The sequence below is a fragment of the Nilaparvata lugens genome, chromosome 4 (assembly GCF_014356525.2).
Source record: "Nilaparvata lugens isolate BPH chromosome 4, ASM1435652v1, whole genome shotgun sequence".
In the NCBI taxonomy this organism is placed as follows: domain Eukaryota; kingdom Metazoa; phylum Arthropoda; class Insecta; order Hemiptera; family Delphacidae; genus Nilaparvata; species Nilaparvata lugens.
This window is the reverse complement of record NC_052507.1, coordinates 20,975,468-20,997,904: the sequence shown is the minus strand read 5'-3', so window position 1 is coordinate 20,997,904 and position 22,437 is coordinate 20,975,468. Positions and strand designations below refer to the sequence as shown.

At 36.2% G+C, this 22,437-nt stretch overlaps 1 protein-coding gene across 5 annotated transcripts in view; it reads left to right on the top strand.

The window, feature by feature from the left end:
• LOC111043754 (lysine-specific demethylase 3A-like) overlaps positions 1–22,437 on the top strand; it is a 307,135-nt gene that overhangs the window by 240,224 nt on the left and 44,474 nt on the right. For all 5 annotated transcript variants that reach the window (XM_039426923.1, XM_039426922.1, XM_039426925.1 and 2 more), the window contains one exon: positions 18,822–19,504. In XM_039426923.1, coding sequence (XP_039282857.1) covers positions 18,822–19,504 — 683 coding nt within the window. The remainder of the gene's footprint in view (positions 1–18,821; positions 19,505–22,437) is intronic.

Below are 22,437 nucleotides of genomic sequence, written 5' to 3'. Positions count from 1 at the left end.
TGATGCGCTGGAAGAGCATCATTCGACAGCTATATTACTTGCCCCTCTTGTATTGTATGTATGCCTATCAGAGTTGAGGCAAAATTTTTATCCAGGTTCTTTTTGATATAACATAGACATTCCATGAAATACATAGAAGGAAGAGTCAGAATTTTATTCTCAATAAACAATGGTCTACAATGACTACGTGGCTCTTCATTGTTTAATATTCTAATGGCTCTCTTCTGTAGCAGGAAAAGTTTACCAGCCAAAGGACTATTTCCCCACAAAATTATACCATAGGCTAGGTGACTGTGTAATCGCAAAGTAAATGTTTTCAAGAATTCTATTGTCACTCTTCCAGCCAATCTTCTCAACATAAAAAGCCCTCTTAGTACTATATTATAAATATTTTCCATATGTGTATTCCATTTAAGATTAGATTGCAAAAAAACTCTGAGGAACAGGGTAGATTCAACTTTTGGACTGTTGTCTAGACTAAAACTTATAATAGTGTTTTTTTATCATTAATAGCTAACTCATTTGCCTTACTCCAACTGTCAATCATAGGAATCATACGTGAAAAACTAATCTTATTTTGGACTGTGTCATAACCTTGAACAAAAATAGCACATGGATTGCCAATTATTTTATCCGTACCAATGATTTTACATCAGTGTCATTTGAAACGTAAATAAATCAATAAATACAATTTTGGATGAAATACGTGGAATTTAGCAGAAGCAGTAGTCATGATCAATAATTCCATTACATTACTTTGTTGTTGAGGTAAATGTTTTCCGTGAACCATCTTCTTACCTATACAGCTATACGATGTATTTATATATAATATACTGGCGTCTGTAATCTGTAATGGTTCGTTTCGTAATAATCGGTCCATGCTGGCCACATTATTACAAATGATGATAATGATCATCACCATCATCATCAGCAGCAACAGCAGCATCCCGTTGCGGTGAGCTGTGAACCGGTTTGCGGTTTGGCGAAATCCAATCTCTTTTCTGTTTCTATCCAATAACTCTCTCTCTCTTTTACTCACATACTAACAATCTCACTGTCTCATTCTTGCAGACGGCATGTACTTTCTCCCACGAGTCATCTTCTTCCAGGTCTCAAGTAGTAAATCCTCTTTGATACTTTTCTGCTGAATACGAATAGTTTCATTTCAGGCCAACATGATCTCAACTGAAAATCTGGACAAGTTTCCTTTTCTGTTCATCTACCAAATCTTTCCTCTGCTCCTGCTACTATTTTTTCTCTCTTCTTCTCTCCTTATTCTTTCCATCCTCACTGATGGCAGTGTGACTAAGCGAAAATAAGTGATCGCGAATCTATCCGTTGCAGCTCGATAAAGGAAATCCGACCGAAAGAATTCGATCGTATCAATCACGTGACCTCCAATCAACAGAGCGTTGCAAAATTACTTGGAGCTCCCTCCTCTATCTCCTCTCCACCTCCTCTTCGCCCCCTTCTCCTCCTTAAGTAGTCTGTTACGTTCAAAAACTAATTGACTCATTGTTGAGTAATTTTTTTGTATCATGCCAGATAATTAACCACTTCCTTGATCCTCTCCTCGCGTCTTATTGGCAGAAGATCGAAATCACCTTGACGAAGAGAAAGGTTACGAATGGCAAATGATAATTAGGTAGATAAGTGCCACTAATTAGTTTACGGGCCCCCAAATTATAATTATTATTGTTTTTGTCATGGATCACAGGCTTTCACTTCGTCTTGTCTATCCTAAATTAATGTGTTTAAAGCATTTTGAACTTCATAGTATATGTCACATTCCATTTCATTGTACTGTATTCCATGCACTCTACTAACTTCTTATTCACAGGCTAGAATCTCGTTCATTTATTTATTGGATGAAGCAAACAAATTCAATAAATTATTGTAAATAATTATTTTCAGAAAAAAAACAATAGCTCAAAGCTTCTATCTCTTATAGTTTGTCTAATATACATAGTTCACATATTATTTTATGACCAAATTTCTATTCATCTTGAAAATTGTAGCCTAATTCAGAAAAGTGAACTTGAAATTCATAAAATATAGGATAAAACAAGTAAATTCAGAGCAAAAAATAACCTCGATCACTTGAGCTATTATGTAGATGAAAATATTCCCCATCAACTTGTTACTCTCCTTCCTAGGAAGTAAACCTCCCACTTTATGAAATAATAATGTTTTCACAGTATATTATATAATTATTATAGTGAACTAGTGACCATCAATGAATTCTTGACATGTCGTTTAGGCTTTTTTCAAGAGGAACTTGTTATTTAAAAATAAACTGGCGAGATGTTAGCATAGCAATTCGGCCCACTGCTGCTGCTTCAATGCGTCTTTGACCTAAAAGCATAGAAATGCACGATTCATTTCTGAGATAGCATCGCACTTCGTCATTACAGTACTTGTTTGGCTTCATATCAGCTCTTGGCATTGAAAACCAGATTTTGATTTGCATCTTGAAGCAGAAAGAGAGGCCATAGATGGCTTCTGTTGATTTATGCTTGACAATTTGAGTTGGTATAGTAGGATTTATTATATGGGCATTTGGCATTCTGCAGTCCAGACAGCAGCTTAAAGAATTACTATACAAAATAATTTATTGTGAAGAATTTTCCCATAGATTATATATATTATTTTGTAATACAACACAATCAATACTACTTATGTTTACTTTGAAATGTGTGTGACAATATATTATTGTTGTCAGTGAATAAATATACTGAGGTGATTTGACAAAATATTGCTCAACACTTTTATTACTATTCAAAGTAAGTTATTGTGTTCTTGTGAAATTTACATCATAGAAGAGATTCTATTTGAGAACACTGTTAATGTGATAAATGCAAAACGCGCTACTTATGTTTACTTTGAATTGTGGGAGACAATATATTTTTGTTGAACTGAATATACATACTAACGTAAGTTGACAAAATATACGCATGTAGGCTCAGCTGAGAGAGAAAATAATTCCACGATATTAATTTACTACTTATATGAAAAATTTCTGTAACCTTAGTAGATCCTAAACGTTGAAAGAGGTAATTATACGGATTCAACTAATTCACGGATAAAAAAACAATCCACATCTGAACACCAAATAATTCAATCACTTTATTTTGAGTTCAGAATATATTCAGAGAACAATTTGTTATTCCCGTGACGCACATCATTATTATTCCCACATCTATGTTATGCGTAACTACTATGTTTGGCAGTATTTCATTTTGTGAGCAGTATTTGGAATATAACAATATTTCTCTTGAAAAAAGCCACCATTTTTATTACATGTATTTTGGATTTTTCTAATTGAACATCGTGAAATGCTTGTTCTACGAAACGGATTATTTTACCTCTTTGAATCCCAAGATAAAGTTGAGAATGTAAATAGGAAGTATAATTATATTTCCAAAATGTTGTACAAGCTCGAAATAACAAGATTACAAGATTGTCATTATGTTGATAGAGTCCTATGATCTTGTATCTAACATTTCCTCACATTGTACCAGTATTTCTCCCTATTATGTGCGTTGGTAATGTCGTCGACTGTCTTTTCAATTTGGAACAAATAAGATTTTCTATTCCATGTCCTACCATCCATGATCTTGAATATTGAATAGCAATAGAAAACTAACAAAATCAAATAATTTGATCAATTATTGATCATATTCACTTTTAAGGAAATTACATTCTTCAAATACTCTTTGTCCAAAATGTAATTACATCCTATGTGATTCAGTAGAGTGGATACTTTAAATAGAAAGAATGGCATATATTACCGTCTTTCTCATTTGTCATATACTGTATTTCTCAATTGAAAAATAAAACCAAATGAAGCCATAACTTATACGAAGTTGAATAGTGCAACATAATAATATTCCAAGCATTGACTCTGGCGTGACTTTTTCATCATTATACTTTTAGATATACTTTCATCATTATACTTTTACATCATTATAGTTTCTGATAAATGAACGATTTGCTGAGAATTATGGAATAACTCAGCAAATTCAGCAACGTAAGTATAAAAATATTCGTATTGCAAATTCCTGCTTCTGAACATTCCCATGATTATGCTCTGCAAAAATAAATAGAACAATGATCTCTCTCTATGTGAAATTGTGTGTTCATTGCACTTTATTTCAAAAATATTTTATTCTTTCATCATTTTTAAGGAATTTGAATGATTTTATGAAAACTTATATATTGGATGATTGAAATTCAGAGAAAAAGTTGGAAATGTTTTCATAATTGAATTTTTATATCTTCATACATATTCTTCCATTCTCTCATATGTGTACGGGGTTGATTGAATCTCATTTTTCGCTTGAAATGTTCAACTCTGATAATGATTTTCCACGTAATTTCGCCAAAATACTATAATAGTCATTCTATTTTTCATGTTTCCTAGATACAAGGAGACATAATTTCACAACACAAAATCTCCCCTAGTGCAAAGCACGGGTTACCTGCTAGTATTATATAAATTTCACCATTGTTTTATTATGAATGCTGTCAGTTGTAGTTCTTCCCTGTATTATTTATACAACTACGTAGGCTACATGAAAGATTCTTAACAATGCTGTGCCAATTTCCACTGCTTGTTCTACTTTGAGATTTTGTTCAAACTGCAGATTCAAATTCAATAAATTAAAAAGAAATTGAATGTCTGATTTTCGAAAATGTTGATGAATCATTAGCAAACCATTTCCTACAATACGTTCCTTGCAGCATTGTAAATTGCATGTGTCAAGATGCTGTTTGTTTTAAAATATGCAAGCTACAACAATCTGGTACAGTAGGGATTGATTGATGAATAAGAAACATATTATCTTGTTCGATTCAAGTTTAAAACCAGTGGAGACTTTGCCTTTTCCAGCAATACTCCAGCCGATTACTGTAAACCGACAACAAATAAATTGAAAAATACTTGATGATCAATATGAAGGCCTAATATTTTTCCATTTTGGACCAAATCAACATATAGTTATTATTTTTATTGCAAAGAACTCATACAACCTGCGCATGTAGGATCGCTAACCGTTCTCCAATGTAGATTAGCCAATTAGAACGTTTCCATGGACTGTCCTTAGTTTTACACGGACATAGTCGTCGTAATAGGATAATCGAATAAATGAAGGAATAAACAATTAACCAATGCAATAGAGAGAAGGTATTTTCTTATATAGAGTACTGAACAATTCGTTAAGAATTGAGTAATGTCACAGAATACAAATGCTGTATTTGTATTCTGTGGTAATGTGTTGGTGAGACAATTGAGTAAGGTGGTACATGTTGTGGTGTGTGTAGATGTTGATGGCAGGTCGGCTCCATTAGAACATGTCATCAGCAGAAATGGCAACATCGTCACCATCTGCAGGGTTCAAGGGCACCTTCCCACAACCTCACTCCCTCCTCATTCCTTCCTTGATCTTTTCCATCATCCTTTCTCCTCTGCTTCGCTCCTCCATCTTATTTCTTTCTCCATAATTTACTTATTGCCGCCAACGAGCAGATGCATGTCAAATTCAAGGCTGCGCGTGAGCTATTCCTCGCACCACTGCGCATGCGTCGCCTCTGCTCTGCCATTGTTCTCGGAAATGATGTGCTCTCACACTCACACCAACACACTACACGCACACATCTACCTAGCAATTGCGTTGCTCTGGAATCATTATTGCATTCAAGCATTTTTTTGTTATGTATTGAGTTTGTGAGTGGTTGTACGCATAAGCAATTTGAGTAGCGATTCTTGCAGAAGTTTTAAGTTAATGATTTATTTTCACTGTGAAATTCTTTAAAACAACATAATGGTGAAATTGAATTTAATTGATATTGGAAAAGTTTCTTGTCTATAGTTTGTGTGAAATTAGTTGAGACTTGGCCCTCCATCCGAAGAAATTACAGGGTTGCCAAATCGTGTAAAATTGCAACATTCTCAAATTTCCAATTCAACGTCAGAATTGGATGTATAATATCATCCCCGATGTATCGTAGTAGTGCTGAAAAAGTTTCAGGGTTGAAGGATTAAAAGGAAATTTTATTTCTGTGATAAAATTGGAAACATCGCGAAGATTTGTTTTTCATTTCTTTCAGAATCATTGGGCGTCGTAATGCGTAATAATTTCATATCAAATTAACGAGGAGAATGTCTCCTTTCTATTGGTGTCTGGATCATTTTTATCCGACCCATGGTTATTTATCAATTAATAATTATGCTCGTCAATGTCGAGACATTTCGAGCAGAAAACATGAAATTTTCGACATGCTGGAAACTTTTTTGTTTCGAAAGATAAGTGGGTGGTGAAAGTTTCTCAGAAATAATTGAAATTGTCAAAAGTAGTCGGAAGATCGTATTTTGGTCTAAAAGGAATTTTAAAGTTAGAAGAGTGGCTGCATGGTATGCATTGTGTACCAAATTGTATGCTAAAGGCTGGCAATTTACAAAATTATTTGACTGAATTATTTCAAACGTAAGCAGCTGATTGCCTCTAGAAAGGCTGTAATGAAACTTGTAATGATGCTTGGATTATTCAAGGCGAGGTTGTCATTTTCACTATTATTATGATCATCTGGCTTGCAGTTGCTGAATTTTTCAATCGTTCTGTATTTTGAATTTGTTGATCCCAGCTATTGATAGCATATGACGGCACACCATTCAGCCGCTATCCTTGACTTTGAAACTCCTGAGAGGCCAAAATACGTTCTTCCGAGTACGTTTGACAATTGGAAAAATAATTTCAATTATTTCTGAGAAACTTTCTCGCTTTCACCACCTACTTATCTCTTGAAACAAAAAAGTTTCTAGCATGTCGAAAATTTCATGTTTTCGTCTCGAAATGTCTTGACATTGACGAACATAATTATTATTAATTGAAAAATAACTATGAGTCGTATAAAAATGATCCAGACACCAATAGAAAAGAGACAGTCTCCCTATTCATTCGATATAAAATTATTACTCATTACGACGCTTCATGATTCTGAGAGAAGTGATATTCAAAAGAAAAACAAATCTTCGCGATGTTTCCAATTTTATCATAAAAATAAAATTTCCTTTTAATCCTTCAACCTTGAAACTTTTTTAGCACTACTAGGATATCGAGGATGATATTATTTCATTTCATTTCATTTTTCATCCCACTGACCACCTAAGAAAGGGGTATGAGGATTTGTCAATTATAATCTAAGTCGTCAATCTTTGCATTCCATAATGCAAAAAAAAATCCTTACTGGAATAAGGACAAACATGCAACAACTCCCCCCTCACCTTAATTCTGAACTTTTCACCTGTAAGAGCCTTTATGCGTGTTGGCAATGAATTATAAAGCCGAATTCCTGCACTCTTTACCCCCCTCCCATACATACCAGTTCGATGAATGTCGTCTCTGAGGTTTTGTATGAGTGGAACAACTCTCCTGTATTGAACCTATCTTTATTCCTATCAATAAAACAAAGAGCCTCCAAAATATATACACCTGGTAGTGGGAGAATCTTTAACTCTTTGAAATAATCTCTACAACTTGCTCTAATAGATATTCACCCACCATCACTCTAACTGCCCACTTTCGAATCCTAAATATATGTATTGCATGAGTTAAATTGCCCCAAAATATAACACCGTATGAAAGAAGAGAATGGAACACAGCAAAATAAACACTTCTAAGCGTTCCTGCATCCAGCAATTTCTTCAAGGTTATAAGAACAAATACTGCCGAGTTTAGTTTGCTTTTTAGCTGTTCTAAATGAGGTCGCCAGGAGAGTTCAGAGTCCAGCACTACTCCAAGTACCTTTGCCTGCTGAACCTATGTTTCCATCTCTTGTATCCAATACTGCTTCCCGAGCCGTCCTGAATGGAATTTGCATAGTCTTATTGTAATTTAGTACCAACATATTCGAGGCCAGCCATTCTTCTAGTTTCTGAAGAGCTCTTCTACTTTCAGATTCCATATCATGCTGACTGTTACTTTTCAATAAAATACTTACATCATCAGCCTACAAAACACAGTGTGCTGGCTCAAGGTGTGGTGGCAAGTCGTTAATATATAGAAGGAAAAGCAAAGGACCAAGGACTGATCCCTGAGGGACCCCACTCCTCGCCTGTAACCATTCCGACTGATACACAAAAGAGTGAGACTGTATTTTCACCCGCTGATATCTTTCATCAAAATATGATACGAGCCACTTAAGAACCCTGCCTTCGAAACCATATAATTTCATCTTTTTCAATAAAATTTCAATGTTTACAAGATCGAAAGCTTTGGAAAGATCGGCAATCAGGTCACATACCCTGGATCCTCCATCCACAGAATTCAGCACTTCATTTATAAAAGAAAAAAGCGCATCACCTGTAGAAGTGCCGGGCCTGAATCCAAACTGTTCAGGGGACAGCAGTTTTAACTTTCTTAATCTGTGGAGCACTACATATTCGAATATCTTTAGAAATACAGGTGGATTGGCAATCGGTCTGTGATTTTCAAGAAGCTTGTGGTTACCTTTCTTATATCTTAGAATATTTCAACTTTAACGGTACACAACCGGCTTTCATTGATTCATTAAAGATATAAGTCAGAGGTTCAATTATATGTTCAGCTGTTTGCTTTACTAGATAGTTTGAAATATTGTAGTGATCATAGGATTTTTTATTTTTTAATGATTTAATTATCTTTCTGAGTTCTGTTCTACTTATTGGATCAAATTTTTTCAAGTGGAAAGTGCGCGAATGTGGATGAACACTGCTAAAGAACTTTAAAAATTCATCTACTTCAGTATATTTACAGATATATTGTTGTATTTTTAGAGGAGTATTTATAAAATAATTATTTAGTAAATCTGCAGCTTCTTTGCCTCCTTTTATAATTCCAGTTTCATTGACTATGTTTGTTTCTAATGTTGGAGCGGTACTCTTTCCTGTCTCAGTCTTAACTAGGTTCCATATTGCTCTTGTTTGATTTGAAGATTTTTTATAAATGTACTAGCGGCAATTTTTTGGCAGCATTCAGGACCTTTCTATAAGTATTTTTATAAATTCTAAAAAAGGATTCTAAGTTGAAGTATTTTATACCTGACGATGTAATTGAGTGAATCATAGTACCTACCGAAGATGGCATTTTCAATAACAAGTTCAGTGTCTTCAATCTGTCTCTAGATATCCTAATACCTTGAGTAATCCACGATAGCTTATCTATTTATAGCTTATCTATTGGATTATACATCCAATTCTGACGTTGAATTGGAAATTTGAGAAAGTTGCAATTTTACACGATTTGGCAACCCTGTAATTTCTTCGGATGGAGGGCCAAATCTCAACTTGTTTTACACAAACTATAAACAGAGCGCTGGTGCTAGAGTAGGTCATTCAGCATCCGACTAGTGTTCCAACTTCCAACAACCCATTCACGATCTGACGTCGAATCCAACATTGAATGTAGGACCATCAGTTGGGCAACAAATCGGATAGTGAATGTCGTGCTATATTCTTATAAAGATAACCATTTTATTCAAATTTATCCAATATCAATTACTGGGAGAGAAAAAAAACCAGAATCCTACTCGTTAAATAAATAACCTTTTCCAATTGATTTGAATAATCCATTTAGAAAATACTTTTATGACTGTAGATAGATAGAAGGTATAGAATCTTCATTTCCTATTCAAGCAGAAGATAGATTCTGACTTCGAAATTGGTCCCACTCGATTACTGGTTTTGAATCCTCATAGTCACTCTTTCCAAAACAAGCAATAAATTCCACTGTCTACAATATGTCTCTTTGATGCAGTAGTACACCTGAGTTTGCTCCCTAGGCTTGTAACTTGTAACTTACATCTTTTCCAGTCATTCCCAGTATCCGTAAATGGAAGCTTGTTGATTTTTCTCTATGAGCCACCACCATCTTAACTCTCTTGAATAATGTGCCTGTGCAGTGTTGATTATAATTTTTTAGTTATGTTTCCTTGTAAGTAAAAGTATGTTTTCTTTTGTTGCAGGTGAGAGTGAGAGAGGGTGTATGGACAGGTGATGTTGAGTATTTGTACAACCAACCTATATGGGCAGGTGTACGGAAACCGGTAACTTGTAAGGGAACAACTCTTAATTGGTATGACATTACTCTAGTACAGTAGTAGATAAGCAGACATGCTGATATTCCCGTGTTGAACGCCACATGCCCATAAGTCAGTCAATAAGTGGAGCTGTTCTATTTTTATCACCTGAATCTGAATGAATTATGCATTATGAATGTGATGGAAGGGAAGCCGTGCGGGGGGGGGTCAGGTCAGGGTCAAGGATGGCTGTGACTGTGCAATTGGCTTCACCTCACCTCTCTCCACAGTTCGGTCTAGTTCCATTTCCGGACGACCATTATTTGGCAGCCAGCAGGCTGTAATTAAATTCAGCTCAGTACGGTCATTTTTATTCCAGTCAATGATTTTGTGGGTGTGAATAATTTGGGTTCTATGAAATGCTATTTGTGGAAGGCGCTGAGCTAATAAAATATCAATCGTCCATTTCAAACATTGAATGAAATTGTACAGAGAAGAGTTTTTTCCAAATCATCATCAATAGAGAATGAACAGTGTAATTGTTCGAGGTTTTTCATTACTACCAAGGAATACACTATCAATCAATTGTATTGATTATTTTCTCAACTTTTCCTCGCTCATCATCTGGGCTGCCAGATAGTACATAGCAATATATAAGAGGGAAGTTGCTGATAGACTAATTTGCACTATTTATAACGTGCTTAATCGTGCTAGTTTGTCTCCGTTACACTGATTCCACTCGAAATTTGTTCATTACAGCATTATTTAAACATCCTCAATTTCAAATGTATGTCCACTTGGCAGTGGTGATAGGCTATTTATGAAGGTTATTACTTTCCATTATTTTGTCTGACATTCTAAATAAGTTTTATTCATATGACAATTTGTCCATTTGACATACTTATTCAAATGAGTGATATTGAAACTATTTGAAATTGATTTTTCAAAAATTCATAATTTACAAAATGCATCCAAATAAGACTGATCTAAGTTAAGCAAAACATGTTATAATAACATGAAAAAATCTGGTGTGGCGCACTCACACAACTTTACTTGCTGTTATGAATTGATCACCTGACGCTAGTGTAAACGCGCATAAGAGTCAAAGATCTGAGCCAGCTGGTGACAGTTCAATAACGCTGGATACACACGAGATCTGCTATCTCTTCATAGTGAATGATTTAATAGAATCAACAGTTGCCAAAAGTTTTCAATTGAATATTTACATTTTCTCAAATTTTGAGCTTATTTCCAATTTTAGGTGAAAATGTTACTGGACATTAATTGAAGAGATTTCCATGCTCAATTTTTTCCACTCGAAATTTTTCGTTTAAATTATATTATCTTAGACTTGATAATTGGAGATCGAACTTTGCATAGATGGGGTGGAGCTCCTGAAATTTTTACAGATATGGGACTTGTGGCAGTTGATAGAGCTTATCAATGACTATTTTAGGTATAAATTTGATCAAAATCGTTGGAGCCGTTTTCGAGAAAATCGTGAAAAACCCTGTTTTTGACAACATTTTCGCCATTTTAGCCGCCATCTTGAATCGCATTCGATCGAAATTGTTCGTGTCGGATTCTTATATTGTAAGGACATGGATCCTTATATTGTAAGTTCCAAATTTCAAGTCATTCGAAGTCAATCCCTTTCGGGACCAAGTTTTGCGTATTTCGTCACATATCTTGAAAATTACTGTAGCTACCGGTCTGGAAACGGTTTACTTCAATTTCTAAGCTCATTTTTCATAAATTACGCCTAATTGTACATCTCACTTAACAGCCAACAACAAATACACGTGGGGTATTCCAGCAGGGGAACTTTTTTCGGAAAGCAATACTTTCCTAACCTATGGTAATAGGGCAAGGAAAGTAAAAAATTGAATAACCGTAAAAATATAAAATAAAAATATTTCTTTAGGTACCACCAGCAAAAGTATAGATCTCGACCGCTGGTAGTAGTTGCAACAGATCACTCATATCAAGTCCCATTAAAAATATTATCATCTCTCCTTCAGTAATCAAAAAGTTCAATCATTATCTCATGATTTTTTTACTGTTTGATATGAGTTGATATTGCATGATACATACCCATACTGTTGTTAATGTTCAGATGTCAATTTCTGAGCAAACAAAACAAAATCATATTTAATCATGGATATCCACTTTCTTGGTGAGGACTACACATAAATAAATACATGTGAAAATTAAAGTAACTTTCTCTCAAATTTATGGGATTTCTCACATCATGTTTCGTCTTAAGACATAAACTCACTAACTTGAAAATGAAATTGTAAGTCGAAACATGCTGTGGGAGATATAATTGAGTTGATGAAAGGAAGGGTACTCTAATTTACACATTTAGAATGGTGTAAAGAATGAACACTGATTGAAAAATTGTCATTAGTCATGTATCTAAGTTTAATCTGTATTCAGAACTAGTTTTCACATAGTTATTAGTTGTACAGTACACAGTATAGTGTTATAGTTGTGAGTGTTTATCAAATATTGTGCAGTGAATGTTTAGGTGAATGAATCAGAACAATCCGGTTTCGTTCTTCTAAATAGAAATGATCGAATTAATAAATAGAGCAGAATTGATGGTGTTCTATTTTCCGTCACCATCGTGCGTTGTTTCCATCATGATTTTCAACAGATTATTGGCATTGGCCTACTTTCTGACATGCACTTTCATTTCACAGCCTTGACGTTTAGCATTAGCAGCACTGCCGTTTCAGTACTGCCAAATTATTTTCATTTCACAAGTCTGTCAGGACTTTATCTTGACTTATTACGTCTGACTTTAAGTTAGGTTATATAATATGTTGAGCTTTCATACTTGAAAAGTAGATTGGATCTGAGCTATTATGGAGCTCAATAATAATTTATTAGTCTCTATCACTTATTGACCACTCGTGAGTAGTTTTAAAATAAATTGATGATTAAACCAATCACCGATATTTCTCATTGGAAAGGTTAAAATTAATTTGATAAAATTCTCATACTCAATGCATGTATTTATTGATTCTACTGAAACAAGCAAGTTTGCTGTGAGAATGTATTTACATTCAACCAAGAATCAATCATGAATGAGTTGTGAGATTATATATTTATGTATCTATTTTTTTACAAATACAACCAAAAATCATATACAGTAGTTATGACTGGTAGAGAGCAACATACTTAACCCAAAACTGTTCTTCTACCAATTTTATAAACAGTAGCATTTCTAAAAGATGGGTTATATTCTACTTCCAAGAATTTGAGGCCCTTAACTGATGAAAATCAGAATTGACGTGGAAACTGCGTTTATTCTCATCTATGAAATGAATACTTACAGTACTGTACTACTTTAGTTAGCTATGGCGTTGTTAATACTTATCACCTCAGTGCGAATAAATTATGATGAAAAGATTTTAGTTTCAGTGACGCATAAAGGAATATAAAATAATGTGGGTGTTGCATTTAATAATTGATAGTTTTTAGCCGTATTAAAAAGATGTTGGGAACTGAAACAGAATTGCCGGAAGAAGCTTCTCTCAAGGAAGAGAGAAAGCTGAATTGAATCGAATTGTGTGAGAAAGAGAAGGTTATAGTAGTGATATTCACTTCACACTGTCAGCATTCACTTGGGAAACACTGATGTTACTATTTATAAGAAATTCTGACAATTTGAAGTGAATTTTATTGTAGAAAAGTAGGGGTCTAGTTGATATCGTGCGGACGTTAAACCCGGTCATAATATGTAATTAACCTATTCTCGTAATCAAAGCCGTTGCGAAAGTCAAAGACAGTGGCTGGTAATTAAAATTTGGCCTTGATAAATTACTGTCACTGTTCCATGTCTAATAATCTATTGTTTTAATTGCTTCCAAGGAATTTATAAGCCCACAAGTAGACTACGTTTTTTACTATTATCCTCTAATTTCCTCTTGTAAATATCTATAGAAAATATAGTATTTGATAAGGATTCAAATAATAGAGAAAACAAAATATTATATTGAGAATTATTTCTTCCTACTGAATGTGGCATCCAACAATCAAATCATCATGCATCATGGAGTGGTTCAACGTGAGATCCAAGTGAGCCTTAATGGATTGTTTGGAAACACGTCAACCACATCTAGCTCTGAACTACTGATAAGCGCTTGTACACTAATCCACAATAAATCATTCTTGAACATGGTAATTGTTTACGCTAACATTTTCTAACCTAATGCAGGATATTGAGATCTAGAAATATCCAACCCCCTCCAATTTGACAAATTAATGCGAGTTTTTTGTTCAATAACGAATTCTGTTGCATTATGTTGTAAAAGTGGTTACATTTTATCTCGCAATTGTGACAATGTAATGTGCATCACGACACTCTTGAGTAAATGAAATTTGCGATGCAAGTTTCTGTTTTGTGTGCATCTTGTTGACGATCGTGACGGTCTTGTGGTGCTGTATAGTTGTAGATTTTTAGTTTTCGCAAGAGTGTAGCATAATAAAAATGGCGGAAAACGGCGACGCGCGCCTTCTCCCCGGAAATCCATTTAGGAGCCGATCGTGTTGGCGTACCGACGCCCCTACGCGTACACACGCGCACTCGCAATGCAATAGCCATGTAAAAAGCGGTCGTCTGGCTCATCGCAGTCACGATTCCTGTCTTGACTCAGTCACGAAGCTCGGGGCGAAAGTCACGAGACCTTCTTCGCTAGTCACGGCTGCTCGTGACTCATGAAAATCACTTCATCCTCCTCTCACTCTGTCTTCCTCACGGTCTATCCTACGCAAGCTCACACGCATACATCAGTGTTGAATTTTTCCACTTGAACTGTTCCATAATGTTGTTGAATAATGCTTATGTCATGATCATCAACATTTATTTTAGATTGTTGATGAAATTAGTTACTCATTTGTTTCAAACATTTTGTCTATTTTTTGTGTGTCATGTAACAATATTAATTGAAAATCAGTTTGATCTTGTAGCTGATAATCATGGCAATTTTAATTTGCATATTCCATTTTCACATTTCCATCTGCATTATTTCACCATTTTACAAATAGAATGTTATCGTGCACTAATTATTTTTGTTTTGAAAAAATATCAGAATGACTGATATTCAGACATTCCAGTTTTATCTATCATTTTGTAACTTGAATGATTCCTTGCTGATAAATTGTTGCTTTGATTTATTCATGACATTTTGGTTATTTCTGTAAAAGGTGCTAATGTCCAGTAAACATCAAAATTGTTATTGACTTGTCATGTTGATCACGGTCAAGATCAATATTGTTGTGTAGGCTTGTCTGATTCTCAGTTGTAACATGTCATGACTCATGATGTAGCGAGCGGGATACCGTTGTTATTCTCAAGCTTTATAATATCAAATAGCCTGAACAATCATATCCATCACGAGATTGGTAATTATTATTGATCCATTAATTACCACTATAGCTTCTTCTATTTCTCAAAATTACAAAAATGACATGGTGACGGGGGTGTCATGGTGTCATTTTAGTGATTCTCAATCCAAATAATTCCCATCATATTTTCCCTTATATTCCCCTTCAAGAAGTCGAAATGAAGCTTCGTTTTCCTTCTTGTATTTTCCGGTGGTCGTGTGGTTGGCATAATGGCATGATATTCAAGCTGACAAAATGGAATTATTAATCTTGGACTATGTACCTATCTCCCAACCGTAGGATGGTTTGTGTGGTCTATTCCACAACCATAATTATTACAGCAGAGTAAGTTGCAGTAGCTAAATTTGATGGCGGGCTGTTAGTGGGAGGAAGTCATGGACCAGACATAAAGGAGATGATTGTGTGCGTCGAGAGACTGATAAATGAGGCTGATCCTCCATTCTGATGGCTGCTGATGCTGCTGCTCGAAGCAAGAAGAAGTAAGCAGCTGCACCGTTAGAATAATCGGCTATCAGGAGTGAGCAGTGAGGAGTGAGGCAACAGCGAGGAGAAGGTCACTGTACCGGTGTAGGTGTGCGCGCGTGCGTCAGTTCTCTGTTTTGGTGGGGGGGAGTCGACCCATGCTGATGCTGCTGCTGCTCCTAACCGCACGCAACCTGACACTTGACGGTTTTTCTGTTGTTTATTTAATCCGCCGCCTTCCAACTCTGTACACTAGTTTAGTCGGAACCGGTTTTCTGCTTTCCAGATATGTCTTGTGCCCTTCCCTTTCCCCATCCTGATCCCCCGGTGATCTTTTTAGAGGATCATCAGAGATGTATAATAAAAAAAGGCAGCAGCAGCAGTATCAGCATAACCGGTTCTCCAGCGCAGGCCAGTCTGCTTGGATCTAATGAGGCGCCTATACTGTATATATGGCATAATATGAACTTGTCCAGTTCCAGCTCCAGCTCCAGCAACCCTGGGGCGGACCAACCATCGACCGGTTTCCGTATTCATTACAGTCATCCATCACGTGTGCACATGTAGAATGTCCCTACATGTTCCACTCACTCTGGACTGGTTTATGTTGTTATCAGTTTTAAACGGCCTGCCACATTCTTTCACTAATAGCACGAGGACAATTGTTTCCCTTTTAACCTTGTAAAATATACATTCAACTCGGTTTACTGACATTTTATAAGGTTCTTTGCTTGTTAGTTGAGTGTGGGTGGAAGTCGTAATAGCGCACGCATAATTACATGTTCTTCTATTAGATGAAGTCAACTTCACCATAATTATTGATGTGCAGCATAAATAAAATGCTGCAGAACAAATAAGTTTTGTCGAAAATGAGGAAACCCCAAGTGAAAGTTGAATGACAACGCCGCCTTCGGAGATAATGCAACTCCCATCACTGTTGGCATCAAATCTCTTGATCCAGTGTTCTCAGTGTGGCCATGAGCTCCTTTAAAATTCGATTCGGGTTTTGAGAGTTTCTATACATAAAAAGCGTATTTTTAACCTTGTTGATCTGTTACATTTCCTTCTATTACTTACATCTCACAAGTTTTCAAACAATTCATTGTTGGTTCATAGATCTTTTACAAAATTATAAAATATTGTTTATTAGTTATATGAAAATAAGTAAATGCTGTGTTCTCACTAAAAAACATAATTTAGGACGAAATTATTCAGCAAGCTTGGTTAGCCATTCAGACGATTGTGAGTTTTATCAAGTTTATTCTTTTTCCTACAGTTACGTTGAAAAGTGGCCATTGCTGCACTGATTACAGAACGCAAAGAATCACTTTTCCGCTCTAGTGCGGGAAAATTTTTTTCTGCACTCCAGATTTGCAACATGGCAACACAAAATAGTTAGTAGGTTATATGGAGCACCAGCGCAGCAAAATCAAAATTAAGTTAGTAACTGTGACTGTGGTGCACGTTATAGGAATATTGAGGCGGTGGATGACAGCGACAGCACAGTGCCACATGAGTGACAGCCGCCCCGCCATTCAAACACTACTACATTATTATTCAATTTTAAATAAATTAAGGTTTTTATTAATAACAGCATCACACACACAAACATTTGATGCATTTCAGGGAATTTTACCCATAATTACCCACTTTTCATATTCAATGGTAACTGTAGGAAAAATTAAAATGTGAAATACGTGCGCAAAGTTCCTCTGCTGCACTCAAGAAACCATTCCGCCCACGCCTACGGCTCGGGCGTAAACGTTTCTTTCGGTGCAGAAAACTGTCACTTTGCGCAATAGTTGCACAAATAACTATTTTATACGAGTATGTTCAACAAGAAACTGAATGCAATTATAAGCATGTTTGTAGTATTGAATTTCTCTTTATAATTTTCTGTCACTTGTGCTCTTTTATTGCTACCTAATCACCAATGACTAATCAAATGACACAAGCTGACTCATGCCAAGGACAGGTTATCTGGTAGAGAGCACAGGCTGGGGCTTGTGATCTATTTCTGTAATGAAGAGCGAGTTGTTTGCATATCTGTCTGCAGCGCGCAACATTTTTGGATGCGGTTGAATCCAGGCGTTGATATGTGGCATATTTTGGATGCATCGCAGCAGTGGGCATTACTTGGTGCTTGATCAGCCTGTTTATGTCCTCTATAGTGCGGTTGCCAACTGCTCGTGTTTGGCCTGATTACAAGAATTCAAGCTAGCTGCTTTCCCTACACGTTATTGATCCCCTCCCACCGACATAATTGCAATACTACGTTTGTGTTTGAATTGATAAAGATAAAGGGGCTTTCTTACTTACTATAAATCTTAATCTAAATCTATGTTATACCATTTTTGGAAAACTCACAATTCGTCAAGTTTTTCAAGCTAGTTACAAAAATCAAGTAGCTGAAAATGTTCAGTGAATCAATTATCTTAGTTGCTCTTTGAATTCGTTGTTATTGATACCCATGTACTAATAGCTTTGTACACTTGCCCGACTGGACTTATCAAGGAAATGAAGGGATGATTGACATTAGGAGTGGAGAATGTATTGTCGAGATGGACTTCTTGAGAGTTGTGCTTATAGAGGAGCGCTGAAAAGTTTCACTTAGCCTACACTTTTTGCTTATTCATTTATCTTGTCAAGAAAGTTGTCAGGGAGTTATGAAAACATGAAACAAATGCACCCATTTCACTTTTATACGGGTAATTGAATGACGGTACCAGACAAGTGATTCGTGCATTTGGTAAATCATCTTCAGGTTAATGTAGAAGTTTTGTATAGATTGATAAGAAAGTACAAATTTATTCAATGAAGAGACTTAAATAATTCAATGTAGAATATAAATGTAGTTCTTTTTATAATAGATTTGTGTTTGTGTTTTATAGTGAAAGCTGAGAGTAAGCAGAAGCGGTCGAAACGGAAAGCGGGAAACGGAGGCCCCGAAGCGGCCGACGTAGTGAGAGAAAGCGAGAAAGAGGACGTCGAGAACGTAGAGAACGAGTGTGGAGAGAGTGGAGAGAGAGAACGGGAGAAGACAGCGGCGCTGATAGTTGCAGCTGGCGGTGAAGAGGAGAAGAGGAAGAAGGTGCTAGAGGAGGCCAACTGCAGTGATCAGCAGCTGAGGTTGGTCGAGGTTAGGGTCGAGGACTGCCTGAGGCCGAAGCAGCCATTGCAGCCGGTGCAGCCACCGCCCCCACCCCCACTGCCACCCCCAGCCCCTGCAGCCTCACCGACCCCCGGTGAACCGCCGCCTTCGCCCACCACTCACCCGCCACCAGCGGCATCGTCGCCTCCCCACCCTGAGGAGGAGCACCGCGACGAGGAGGAAGTGGTGAAGAGCGAGGAGGATGCAGCCAGGATGGAGGAGGGGCTCCCCTCCTCAGCAGGCAGCCTGCTGCGCTTTGCCGATGACCGGTCCGATTCGGGCGTGAGCTCGCTTCGCTCGGCCAGTGGCGATGAGGGTCGATCCGGCTCCCGGTCCAGCGCCCTGAGCGGCTCTGACGAGCCCCAGCCCCCACAGCCCCCCCAACAACCCCCACCACAACATCCTACCGACAACAAGCCCGACGTCAGTACCATTCTATTTAAATTAGCCTACTTACTTTAGTGAAACAACAAGTTTAAATCATACCTACTAGATAAATGAATCATAATTAAGTGAATCCTGCAAACGTAATTAATAAATGTGCATAATTATTGTTTTATAGGACTTGCTATAAACTAGGAGGGCCTTTCTATAGGTTGATCAACCAGATGACTAGATTCCCCAAGTAAGAAGGTTTTTCTGAGGCTACTATACCATTACATATTACAGTGAATTTAAGAGACTTTGATTTTCCTTGTTTGTCAAGGAAAAATAGAAATTATTTCAACAAGTATAATTTATTAATAATTCTTGATTCACACGTTCTATACGAGAAGTAGATATATAGTAGCAGTTACCAGTACTTGACAGATCCCAGTTCCATCTATCCAACATTTCTCAAAAGTTATAAATATCATAGTCCTAGCCATGGTGAATCTGCTCCAATTTTTTCGAACTTTTTAAACAGACTTGTTATGCAATGAGACAATGGTTGAATAAACTTTTTTCAGGAATGATCTAAAGAAATTTGATAGAATATAGCCAAGTGTTTGAATTGTGAATCAAATAATTGCATCTCAAGACCCATCTTTAATAAAAAATAAATTAAAATTAGACCGTTTTTAGGACTATCCTATTTACTCTTCAGCATTGCAATGAACCAATCCACTGCTAGTATTCATTGCCAGAAGAATTTCAATAAACTTGCCTCTTCCTCAAATAATTGTCATGTTGCACAGTTGCACGATAGTGCCAATAGCTGAATGGTGCAATATTTTCAGTAGCTATCCATTGTTGGCAAATGTTGTTCTGTTTGGATTGTGTTGTTGGTGAGCCGTGAGCCGGTGATGACCTGGCTTTGGGAGCTGGGCGCTTTGGGCGCCTGTTTTCATTCTTGCAACTCATAAGGTCCAAAATATTTCCCCCTTACCCCTCCACCACCATTTCATCCAAATAGGAATTGAGATTTTTGGCACGTCTCCAGAAGTCCGGAGCGATGGGCAGTGTCCCAAATCCCTCCCGATTTTGTTTTCGAAAAACTGTGTTGCGACGATTTGAAGGAGGGGAGGAGGCTCAAAGAATTTCTCTGTAGGGAGGAAGAAGAGAAATGTGTGCATTTATTCTGGTCTATTATCGACCATTCTCTTGGATGTCGGTCAGATAACAAGATTTATCGTGCACTAATGCCGAGTCAGCTCCTTGAAAGTTTCAGTTTTTGCTCGTTGCTCTCTGTCGCTGTTCTCCTATCCCCCAATTGCGCCAACAATAGTCGCATGGAATCGTCCATTTGCCCCCATCCCATCCCATCCCCACCCAATCTTGATAGTCATCTCTGTTGCACGAGAAAATTCTTATCGTTCTGCAAATACAAAAACCAAGTCAGCTACGACAAAAAACTCGTTTAGCTCCCATCAAATCAGCAGCAAATGCAAATTACATTGTATGATTAATTGCGTCTGGTTTTTGAATAGCTAATTAGCTGACTTTCCATCTCAATTGAATGATTTATTAATTTTTCTTGTTTGAATTGAGGTTGCATCCTGCTAGCTATTTACGTTGTAATGAGAGAGCCATGACCCCTGTGTTTTTTCATTCGAAGCTACTGATAATGAAGTTCGGAAGTGTCATTTGATCATTTGATGAGCGATTTTCATTCCATATAATAAGGAAGTTTCAAAGTAGAGGATTTAAATCTTGTTATTGGTTATCTATGATTTTTCAATAAGCTTTAGGAACTTTTACCGACTAAATTAGAATTGATTTATCGATTTTTAGTGGACTATTCTTGTCATGTTTAATTCTGTATTGGTTTTCTTTCTGTTTTTTTCTGTGTCCCAGGATATCATATACTGTATTTGAATATATTCTATATCACTTCTCTTAATCTGGACATTTCCATAAGTGGATCTCGATATTTGATATATTCTATTGTTTTTAGAATAGTTTTTTCAATTTTTGTATAATGTATGTATGAAATTTATTGTATAGTGTGACAAAGGTAATGCTTCTGATGACCTCAGACGCGTTTACAATAAAGCATATTCTATTCTATTCTATTCTACGACTTGAATAATACTATAACAGGGATTCTCAAAATAATATAGTATTCGGAATCAGATAATGTTGTTGGAAGATAAAAAATCGGGGAAACTACTCAGACAAAATTTTAGATGACTCCAGCTTTTGCATTTTATCTCATGTAACAGTATGTTTATTAGATAGAAATATATACGGAAAAGGTCACCATCTCATAATTATTTATTGGCAAGCTTCACCTTCACCTGTTTATGGCTATTTGATTTCAATCCGACATGATCTTTTAGTCATCTGCATTCCAGTAAAAATATCAGCTATTATTTCATTTGCTGATTATTGTTTCGGAAGTGAGTCATGATCATGATTACTACCCTTTGACATGATCCAGCCTTGAGCTGACTCATCAGGCAACTCCGTCGCGTGACTGGATCCATTCTTGAAAGTTTATGCTAATTTAAACAATTCAGACAAACAAGTTGGATTGTCTCATATTCAAAGCGGCCATTGTTTATAATATTTCAATGTATAGTACTTAATAATAACTTTCCTATTAAAATTGAACAAATCAATATTTTATGTGGCAAATAAACTTTACCGTTACTGTACGATAACTGCATTTCAATCTTCTGATAAAAGGCCAAACAGCTATCAAGCATTAATTTTGTCTTTTTGTCAAGATACAATGATTCTTTATTCTTTGGTAGTGTTTACTACATTGAATACATAAAAGTTTACTACATAAAACTTTGCTACAAAATAGTAATTTTATTTTTCCAGAATGTATTTAATATACAAGTACAATCTATAGATCAGTAGTGAGTTCACTTTAGTTCTACTTTTACATCATATTTATCCATTTAAAGTGATATTTTGTTTGTGCA